Here is an 11,661-nt window from a genome sequence, read left to right on the forward strand (position 1 = left end):
TACTTATCTAAAATTATTAATAATATAAAACTTACAAAATAGATGTCTTTTTTCAAACCATCATATTTAGTTTATGATTTTATTGCATATTGTTTTATCAAAAAAACTTTTAAAAACAATCACATAAATTATATATTTATATAAAAATTACAATATAAATAAAATGAATTTCAACCCATGTTGACAAAAAAAAAAAAAAAAAAANTCGTGCTTAGCTGGGGCTGTAGTATATGTATAATATATGTATTATATAATATATTAATATATGTATTATATGCATAATCTCGGGTCTTAATCTAGTTTGACTTTATATTTGAAATCCGACAAGTTTTTCTTTCTTCTCTTCACGAGAGGTAAACTTTTCTTTGCCCGACTAGTTCATAGTTTTCTGATCTGGATCATCGGATCTTTCAATGTTGTTTAGATAATAAATGTCAGTGTAGTTCGGATTTGTTTTGTTGTGCTTTTCTCCTTCTAGAGTCGGCTTAGCGTCGAAGCCAAGTCCCGGCAGTAGAAAATTGGAACCTTGTGTAAATTTTGAAAACACATGCAAACAACTAACAAGAACCTATTACTGTTTTTTTTTTTTTTTTTGCTAAATTAAATATATTAGCGCCCAAAACTAACAAGAACCTATTACCGATGATGAACCTATTACTGTTACTTAGATCAAAGATCAAATACAACATATATACAAGCAACATTCCCCAAAACGACGATACATATCTAACGTTATCTACAACCAAACTAGCCCCACATTAATTCTCATAGATGGATGTGTCCTAGAGACCAACTATTTCTCATCGAAAAAGAAGTGTAGTGTAGACTGCGTCTCTTTAGATTTCTTGATGTTAGACTTTCCCTTTCCTTGCTTCCTTCCAGATCTCCCACTGCTTTTAACATCTTCCAACCTCTCACAATGTTTCAGTGGCTTTTCTTGAGCTGAGAATACCTCGTAGTCTCGCTTTGTCGCAGTCTTTCCTGAAGACTTCTCGCTAATCTCTAAGCCACCTTCCTTCGAGGTCTGGTAAGTTAAATCTGTCTTCTGGTTTTCGTTTCCTGGTTTATCTTCAACAGCCTCATGCGGCTGAATCAATTCCTCAAGTGTAGTATACCGATGATGGTCTTGGGTCTCGGGTTCCTCTTTAGAGATTATTGGGAAATCAAGGTTGCAGGATCCAGCCGGTAAGCTGGCATTGCTCTCACCTGTTTCTTTAGTAAGACCAGTGTTCATGGATTTCACTTCTCCATTCGTACCCTCCTCAACTTCATCCTTTACAACCGCTGATTTATCTTCAACAAATGGTTCTACTTTCACAATCTTTTGAAAACCAAGATTACTGGCTTCATTCGATATATCCTCGTCTACTTCTTCCATTTTCTTAATGCTGTCAACCGTAGGTTCCTCTTTCAAATCAGCTGTGATATCTGTCGACTTGGTTTCTTTGTCTGTTTTGGGCTGCTTTGTTGAGAAAAACTTCGAGATCAAGCTATTTTGTGAAGCCTTAAGCGGTATCTGCAGGTGGCACAATCCTTATTTTTAAATGACGATAAGCGTACAGATTGGACAAATACATAGCTTGATGGACCAGAGTGTATTCAAAGACATGATCCTGCTAATATGTTTAATGCGACCTTTTTAGATGTACACTAACGAAAGGAATCTGGTTAACCGTACCTGTTGAATACACTCTGGTCCATCAAACGTTGGTTTACCAATTGCAGCGGTTACTGGATACCATACCTGAAAGTTCAATCTAAAGTATGTGAAAAAGGAAAGATCATTACAACATAGAAGCCAGAAACAAAGTTAGCTTACCAAATCCGATTTTTCATATGGTGAAAGTAATGGCTGCAGTTTCGTCGTCGATGGATCATCTAACCATGTGTCCACAGAATCCTTGTCACCAAGAATTACTGGCATTCTGTCTTATGTGGAAAATAAACAAACCTCACTTGTTAGCGCAAAATTCAGGACTGCCGTAAATTAGTAAAACTTTCACCAACAGCATCTTATAATGTCAGCTTTGAATAAGAAAACAGAAACAATACATTGCATAAACAGCCTTCCCTTGATATTTATTTTATTTTGATACCAGTCCCTTTAGCAGCAGTTCAAGATTCTCATGCAGCAGACTCGTAATTACAAATGTATCTTTTTTAGAGAAGCTTATCAAATTAGACGTAACAAGAAAACAGAAACAATTCAATACTAGTATGATACTTGGAAGTTCATATCTCTGTTAATCTATGAATAAGGAAATACATCTCAGTTTGCACAAGAAAAAGAAGGAAATACATCTCATTGAAGAAGAAAGCCACCCAAGATAGTCAGTGTATTCATTACTAACCATGGAGCCAATGGAGGGCTGAAGAGGAACTAGTTGTCAAAATCGTGAAGGTGTAAAGTGTCTCACCTGCAAGAAAAAAAAGAAGTAAATGTTACTAAAAATTAAAACAGGCGAGATATTCTAGCTACCAAGAAGGACCTAAACCAAAGAAGATCAAATTCATCAATTTTAAAAAAAAAATTCGAGCAGGTCTTTCAAGTTCTGCTTCACTTTTCCAATACACATACCTCAAAATTGGAAGTCTAAGAAATGTTTTAAGATCAGCTTCAAAAAGAATATCAGCAGAGTTTATAATAAAAAAAAATGATCAACGGTTCACCTCCTGAGTTCTGCCAAGAATCAAAAAGAGCAGCAAATACGAGAGGCCTCCCATCCTCGAAATGGATGTAGTAGGGTTGCTTTTTTGACCCTTCCTTTTTCCACTCATAGAACCTTCAAAAGGAATCTGACTGTAAGTTCTTTTAAAGACTTTTATGCCATAAATACAAACATGTATTATAAAGAAGAAAAAAACTATCTAAATATACAAACATCAGAACCTAGTTGAAAGATTGTATGAGGTGTTGATCCCACACTTACTGGCCCAACACTATACATTGATAATTGATAGTAAAGCAGTTAGCAAAATAACAGTAGATAACATGGATACAAACAATCTGATCCTACATACAAAAGAGCTTTCTAAGAATGTTCACAGAAACAGAACTCACTAACAAATCATTAGCCTTGAGATTATTAACCATGAAATGAGTGGAAAGATTAACATTGCTGGTCAGAATTAAAGAAAAAAAATTAAGACAGAACAGAAATTAGAATGCTCAAGAAAGAGGAGAGAAGAGATACATACCCATCAACTGCAACAAGACACCTATTCTTGGGAAGCAATCGACGAAAAGACGCTTTCTCAGCTACCGATTCAGACCGAGCATTAAACTACAAAATTCATATAAACAAAAACATCTTCACTCTATAAAATATAATGCCCTCAAGTCAGCAAACAGATGTAATAATAAACTTCTTTCACAAATCAAATTATAACCTTTCCAACTCAAAACAAAATCCACCAAAGAAGTTACAAAATCAGAAGAAATAGTAAAGTTTTACCATTTTGAAAAAGTCAGGTTTATCAGTTTTCTTAGTGAAAGCAGGGACTAATCCCCACTTCATACAATGAACAACAACTCCATCACCAACTACTTCATTGTCTCTCCGTAGAACAGGCATATAGGATCCAGGGGCAACATTGTAAGATGGACGATAACTGATTTGACAACAACAGAAAAAAAAAAAAAAAAAAAAAAAAANGTAACGATTTTTAGACAGTGCAGAGGGTTAAAAAGTGGAACTTTGAAATTGAGAGAAGAGAAAAAGAACCGGTCGAGGTGAAGGAATCGGGTTGGAACGCCGTGGCGGTGAGAAGCTCTGGGGACATCGTCTGGTCTTAAAGTACAGCGAGTCCTACCGCACATCTTTAGTGCTTTTGCTCGGGAGAAGTAAAACCCTAATGAGACCGCTTTAGTGAAACTGAAGGAAATTGTTTAACAGATCGGGAGAGACTAGAGAGAGAAGACAAGTCTTTCACAGCACAAAATGGGTTACCGCCTTACCGGTGCGACTGGAAAAGTCTGGAAAAAACCAAAAGAAAAAAAAACAATCATATTCCAATGGTATATAGAATTTTGGGAAAATTGGAAAAAGAGAATCGCTAAAAAAAAATTGTCCATCTACACCTTTTCTCTTTTTGTAATGGTCATTTTTACCTAAAATACTCATAGAAACTGAAAAATTCATATTTAACAAGTTTAGAAATGTGGAACATAGAAAAATAAGTAGACATATAATGATAAAGGTAATATTATTTTTTACAAAAAAAATATATAAGTTGTTTTTTTTATAGATAAAATTTGATATAAAAAATTTTAAAAACATTTTCTGCTGTCCTGAAAATTTAAGATGATGTGTTCTAACATTTTGTACATGTTATACTAAATTCAGGAATAGTTTCTGCTCTAAATAGTTTAGGGGCCCGAAATTCTGAATTCTATAAAATTCAGAATTTGTATTCTACGGTTTACTCTATGTTCTAAACGTTTTAGTATAATCTTTCTACGGTTTACTCTATGCTCTAAAATCGTTAGAATATGTGTTATTCTTTTTACTCTATCTCTAAGAAAATTAGTTGATATCTACTACCAAAAAGTAGATTGTATACTCTGAAACTTTTAGTGATTGCTAAATATAAAAAGTGAATATTTAGAATAGGAAACTCATTATTTATCTAATAATTAGCTAAGATCGTATTTATTTGTTAAGATTGTGTTCTACGAAATTTAGAAATAGTTGTCTAACGATTTTAGAAATTATTAAAACAACCCTAATCGTTTAGTGCACTACCTTATGGTGTGTAAAACCGTTTTCTCCCATTTCTTTTCACCATTTTCGAGCCATGGCAATGTACATCTATGTTAAGAGTGGTGTGTGGAGATTGTTTGACAATCATGAGTGGAGATTTATTATTGATGAAGAAAATCGTGGAAGATTACTAACTTTGGAATCGAGTACAACAAATGAAGAATTGAAGATTATGGTTTCAGAAGCCTATGGAATAGAGCCTAGTATGGTTGATATGGAGCTAATTTTTTTACTCACAGATCTCACTGCTGATTGTCCTCCTGTCGTTATAATGAATAATAGTCAGGTCACAAATTTTCTTTCATACTATAAAAAGAAGAAAACAGTAAATTTGTGTGTGACATTCAAAGGTGGTGTTGAGGATGTTGGGAGCAAATTCAAACTGGATTTGAATAAAGAACCAGGGGTTTCAAGTGATGAAGATGACGATGGTAGACCGAATGAAAACCTAGCTTTATTTGTGGGTACTAATGATGCCAAACGGAATGATGTTTTAGGGAAAAAAACATCTGACGAGAACGCCGGTTATGGTGTTGGAACGTCGTTCAAAGGTGTGAGCGTAAGGAAGGGTCAATATTTCAAAAACAAAGAAGTGTTACAAGCAACAATGGAATTGTATGCGATGAGGTACAACTGTGACTTCAGGGTTACAAAATCTGATACAAAATTCTGGTGTATACGCTGCATAGAGGATATTTGCAAAAGGAGTCTTCGTGCTGAGTGTTTAAATGGGTCTACGTATTTCAAGATCAACAAGTTTGTGGGTCTCCATACTTGTGCTCCTTCAAAGAAGAAGAAATTTTGTAGGACACCATCAACTAAAACAATTGGACATCTCATTATGCAGAATTATGAGGGTGTATTGAAAGGGCCTAAACCGAATGATATCAATAATATTATTCGTACAGAATATGGTTGTGATTTAACTTACTCTCAGGCATGGGAGTCTCGCGAGTATGCAGTGAATGAAGTTAGAGGAATTCCTGAGAAGAGTTATGGTAAAATACCAAAATATTTGTACATGATACAAGAAGCGAATCCGGGTACGTTTACAAATTATGAAGTTGATTGCAACAGTAGATTCAAATATCTATTTATTTCTTTTGGTCAGTCAATAAGAGGATTTTATAAGGGAATGAGGAAAGTTATTGTGGTTGATGGAATATTTCTGAAGAACAAATACAAAGGAGTTTTGCTAGTTGCTACAGTTGTAGATGGTAACTATAATTTGTATCCAATAGCATTTGGAATTGCTGATTCTAAGAATGATTCTTCATGGGAGTGGTTTTTTGAGCAACTTAAGGTTGTTATTGGAGATGATAAAAATTTATCCTTCATATCATATAGGCATTTGTCAATTAGCAAATCACTTAAAAAAATCTATCCATTGTCTAGTCATGGTATTTGCATCCACCACTTGATTGGTAATGTAATTACATATCACAAGGGAAGGAGTGTGGCTGATTTGGTTTCAAGAGCATCTAAAGCTTATAGAGTTGCTGAGTTTGAAAAACATTTTGGAGAAATTTGCAACATCAGTCCTGCGATTGGAGAGTACCTAGAAGATGCTCAGGTTAAAAAATGGGCTCGATGCCATTTCCCTGGTTACAGATATGACTTGAACACAAACAATGCTGCAGAATCGATCAATTCAGCTTTGAGATCACCTAGAGAGTATCCAGTCATCTCTTTATTAGATAGCATCAGAGAGATGTTAACACGCTGGTTTTTTGAGCGAAGAGAATTAAGTGTAAAGCAGAAAGATCCTTTAACTGTCAAGGTGGAGAATAAGATTTCAAGAAGAATAGTGAAAGGTAAATTCTTTAAAAGTTATCATATTGGAAGAAACATATTACACGTTAAAGCGAATGGGCTGGACTTTGTTGTTGACTTGGAAAGAAGGACATGTTCATGTGGGAAGTTCCAAATGGGTAAAATCCCTTGCAGACACGCCATCAAAGGAGCTTTTGATATAGGCAATGATCTATATGAATATGCTGATGATATGTATAGCACTACCAGTTGGAGAGAGTACTATGAGGAGACTGTTAATCCAATAGGTATTCCAGAGAACGAATGGGGTCTTCCTGACCATGTTGAGGCTGCAAAAGTTTTACCACCTGAAACAAGAAGACACCCTGGTAGACGAAGAAAACGAAGGCATGAAAAGTTGAAGACAAGATAAGAGCGTCTCAACAATCACAATCCGCAAAGAGACACAAGTGTAGCCGTTGTGGTAAAGAAGAACACAATAGATCGACATGTGATGTCCCAATATAGTTATGGTTATGTTTTATTATTTGTTAGGTTTTTAAAACATTCACAGTCTATGGTTTACTCTTGAGTTGTCAAGTCTGGTTACAACATTTCAATATTTCACCTTTTCTGGTTTTTTATCAAACCAAGTTAACAACAACACTGAAACTCATGTAAAATGGTGAAGGTTGATCAAAGGAAAAAATATGATGAAAATATTGCATATCCAGTAAGGATTGTAGTCAAAACAGACTTCATCAGACTTGTTCATACTTCAATAAACAAGTGCATAAATTTCACCAGACTTCACCAGACTTGTCCAGACTTCAATAGACAAGTGCATAAATTTCACCAAACTTCACCAGACTTGTCTGCAGACTTCACCAGACTTGTCCAGACTTCAATAGACAAGTGCATAAATTTCACCAGACTTCACCAGACTTGTCTACAGACTTCACCAGACTTCTCCAGACTTCACCATCAATGAATTTCTGAACTGTTTAAGACCATTTTTGTTGTTTGTTTGTTTCAAAGATAACACCATCAAGAAATTTCAATATTTCACCTTTTCTGGTTTCTTACTTAAGACTATCAAACCTAGTTAACAACAACACTGAAACTCATGTAAAACGCTGAAGGTTGTCCAAAGGGAAAAATATGATGAAAAATCCAATAAAAAAAAAACAACATGATCAACCTAGTAATTTGCTGCATCCAATCATGATCATGCACAATATCACCAAGATCACCATCATCTTCTTATTGCTGGTTTTTGCTTCAGACAAAGCATCCTCTATCTTCTCAAATATCTCTTTTTCCATCTTCTCGTAAACTATTTTCTCAAACTCGAATCTTTCAGATGCTTCTCAAATTCAACATTCTTTGCAGTAAGTGTATCCATCTCGTTGACNAACTTCACCAGACTTGTCTGCAGACTTCACCAGACTTGTCCAGACTTCAATAGACAAGTGCATAAATTTCACCAGACTTCACCAGACTTGTCTACAGACTTCACCAGACTTCTCCAGACTTCACCATCAATGAATTTCTGAACTGTTTAAGACCATTTTTGTTGTTTGTTTGTTTCAAAGATAACACCATCAAGAAATTTCAATATTTCACCTTTTCTGGTTTCTTACTTAAGACTATCAAACCTAGTTAACAACAACACTGAAACTCATGTAAAACGCTGAAGGTTGTCCAAAGGGAAAAATATGATGAAAAATCCAATAAAAAAAAAACAACATGATCAACCTAGTAATTTGCTGCATCCAATCATGATCATGCACAATATCACCAAGATCACCATCATCTTCTTATTGCTGGTTTTTGCTTCAGACAAAGCATCCTCTATCTTCTCAAATATCTCTTTTTCCATCTTCTCGTAAACTATTTTCTCAAACTCGAATCTTTCAGATGCTTCTCAAATTCAACATTCTTTGCAGTAAGTGTATCCATCTCGTTGACCAAAGCCTCATCAACCCATTTGAAGGTGTGATCATCGTTCCTAAGCTACAAGAAGCCCATCTATTATATTCAAAAATAAAAACAAATTCAAACGTGTAATAATACCAATTTACCTTGTTTGATGCAGCAAATCCACAACGATAATATCTCCGGTAAGGATTGGGATCAGACTTCGATATAAGTGCTACAATTCCTTCCCCGCATCAACATCTCCTTGGGACCCCAACCACTCTTCCTCTTGCACGGGAACTAGTTGATCCATTCGAATTTGTCGATAAATTGCTCATCTTCTTCTCACAATCGAACTAGAACTAGGTCGACTTTAGGTTTCTTAAATTTGGGGATTTATGTGTGTCACTGTAAAGGATCGGGTTTGGTGCAAGATACAGAATCGGTTAAGTTATTAATTTGGTATTAGCTCTTAAAACCAAATTAAAAAATCGGTTTGATATTAAACCAAATTAAAAGTCATACCATATATTAACTTAAAAATGAAACAAAAGTCATACCATATATTTAGTTAAAAATGAAACCAAAGTCATACAATATGTCAAACTAAAGACATACTAAAAAGATGAAAAATCAGTCAATTTCGACTCTATGAGACTCCAACTTTGGAGGGACATAATTCTTCATACGCTCAAGTAATAGTGGATCATTTGCAACTTCCCACAGATCGACAGCAATCTTCAAACGCGCTTGTTTGATGTTCTCATCGGTCATCAAATCCAAACTTAGAGATTTCATATGAAACTCGATGTATTTCAATGCATAGACCCCGCAATCGCTCTTTGACCTATTCAACTCGGACAATACTTTCATTTCTATGATTTCATATTGTGTCAAAAGAGATGGTTTTCCATTCACCTTTGCATTAATTTCTTTCAAAATCCTTGGGATGCAGTTTGCGAAACACTCGACATACCATCTATTCTTGTGTCTAGCACAGTCGAAGACTTCAACAGTTCTTAAGATGAAGTTAACGCGAACAGAAATCCAGTGGTTACCGTTGACGAAAATCGGAGCGTATATCCTGTCAACATCTGTACCCCATTGTTTACCTGTCTTTCCGTGAGAAAGAAACTCACCATTAGCATAATTGAGAAGTCTACTATCCCATTTGTGTTGTCGCTTTGTTTTCAAGTACTTGGTGTATTCCACTTTGATTGTCTCACTGAACATGCAATTCATGAAACCCACACGGTCTGACTTCATTCGCCCTAAAGATGTTTTCTCCCGGAATAAATACATCATCGCATCAATTTCCTTCAAAACAAATAAAAGTTAAGTTTAAATTTGAACATGGTAAAATAATGAACAATTTAAGTATTGAGAAAAATCAAGTTTATACTTACTTGATTGTGCAACCACTTGTTGTGAGAAATGACACGATCAAGTAATTCTAAATTAATTACCGATGGACCCAACTGAAGTTTCTCGTGATTGTGAAACAAATAGTAATTTGTAAGGTTAAAAATTTAAAATCTGGACAATTGTAAATATATGTCTAATTTAGAATAAAAATTAGAAGACGTACCCAAGATTCCTTTGCCATGCTTCCAAAGCATTCCATCTAACATCGGATACGAAAACCAAATCAGCATCGTCGTCATACTTTCCCGCATCTATTGTAGGATCAACTTCGGGTACACATGGTTTTTGTGAAAGATGTCCTACACTTTTCTCTAAGAAATCTCGAGTGCTCAATAAATCTTGACTGTCAATATTAAGGTCTATGGCACCCGATTTGGTGAACAAATCATCGAAAACAAAATTGTCAATGGAAAGATCAAACAAAGTTTAATGTTTACAAAAAAAGACATCCAAACAAAGTTTAATGTTTACAATACAATACATACGTTCACCAGGACAATTATAATACATAAGTTTACAATTAGCCGAATATTTTCAAAAAAAATTACATAGCCGAATGTTTTCAAAAAAAAATACATAGCCGATTTCTAAAACAAGTTTTACCAAGTTACTTTTTACTTACCAAACTTTTTGGTTGAACGGATGGTGATTTCCCCTGTGTCAAAAATAAGAATCAATAAGTTAGTAAGGCACCATTACATATACAACACCAAAGCATATATATATTTTTTTTGACTTACCACATCTTTTGGTTTAAATGATGGTGGTGTGGCTTGTGTCGAAGTTGATGCTAGAGTGATAATATCTCCTTCACTTCTGATACATCATCCTCCATCTACTTCAATCGCTGGCCTATTTCTTCCTTAAAAGGTTTGAAAGAAGCTTCAAACATACTTTTAATGAATGACTTCATTTCTTCATCAAAACCATGAGTGGTTGCGGCTCGCTGACATAAGAGTTGCATTTTTCGAGTCTCTGCACCATGATCAATGTGCTTTGTCTTCCTCTTCTTTGTGCTTGATGCTCCCACATTTACATCTTGCTTCTTCTCGCTACTCTCCAACCCAGAAAATTGATTATCTCCATCACTTTCCTTTTCAACATGATCATCTTCATTTACAACCTCCTCTATCTTCTCTTCTTCAACATCATTAGTTTCAACATGACCCCACTCATGGTCTCTAAAATCGTAACCAGATCGCACCAAATCGTTAACGTTTTTGACTCCCACATCATTGATCTCATCAGGCCTAAAAAACTCTATATCATCGTATATGTCACAATTTCCTGACCTCGAGATGTATGGATAAACGATATCCTACCAAAAATACATTAACAAAAATTTTGGTTAAGCAATAGTAAAAACAGAATCATATTCAGACAATGACAATTAAAGAAGAATAGAGAAAAGAAATTACTAACATTTGGTCCAAACGATTGCTCTATGAAGATAATGTCTTGATAAGACACTTTTGCAGCTCCCTTCCAGTTAGAACATCTAGCACCGTTTGTGAATTACTTATTGATCTTTTCTCCCAACAATTCTCCAATCACTGGAATTGCTTCCATAACCCATACTTGAAGTGCAAAGGAGAAACCATTAAAGATAGAACTGTTGGTCTTCTTCAACTCCTTTCTTGTGTCCATGATCGAGGTCATNGACCAAATCGTTAACGTTTTTGACTCCCACATCATTGATCTCATCAGGCCTAAAAAACTCTATATCATCGTATATGTCACAATTTCCTGACCTCGAGATGTATGGATAAACGATATCCTACCAAAAACACATTAACAAAAA

General features: G+C 35.0%; 2 protein-coding genes across 2 annotated transcripts; one reads left to right on the top strand and one right to left on the bottom strand.

Moving 5' to 3' along the window:
• LOC104703176 (embryonic stem cell-specific 5-hydroxymethylcytosine-binding protein-like) lies at positions 637 to 4,001 on the bottom strand. The gene is made up of 8 exons (XM_010419138.2): positions 3,726 to 4,001; positions 3,456 to 3,612; positions 3,199 to 3,284; positions 2,671 to 2,783; positions 2,352 to 2,417; positions 1,820 to 1,929; positions 1,679 to 1,744; positions 637 to 1,516 (listed from the first exon to the last, which is right to left on the bottom strand). The coding sequence occupies exons 1-8, from the start codon at positions 3,818 to 3,820 to the stop codon at positions 794 to 796; spliced, it is 1,416 nt and encodes a 471-aa protein (XP_010417440.1). The 5' UTR covers positions 3,821 to 4,001; the 3' UTR covers positions 637 to 793.
• Positions 4,798 to 6,948, top strand: LOC104705068. The gene has a single exon (XM_010421061.1). It carries the CDS (start codon positions 4,798 to 4,800, stop codon positions 6,946 to 6,948), a length of 2,151 nt encoding a protein of 716 aa, XP_010419363.1.

Source organism: Camelina sativa, chromosome 7, assembly GCF_000633955.1.
Source record: "Camelina sativa cultivar DH55 chromosome 7, Cs, whole genome shotgun sequence".
Taxonomy (NCBI): Eukaryota; Viridiplantae; Streptophyta; class Magnoliopsida; order Brassicales; family Brassicaceae; genus Camelina; species Camelina sativa.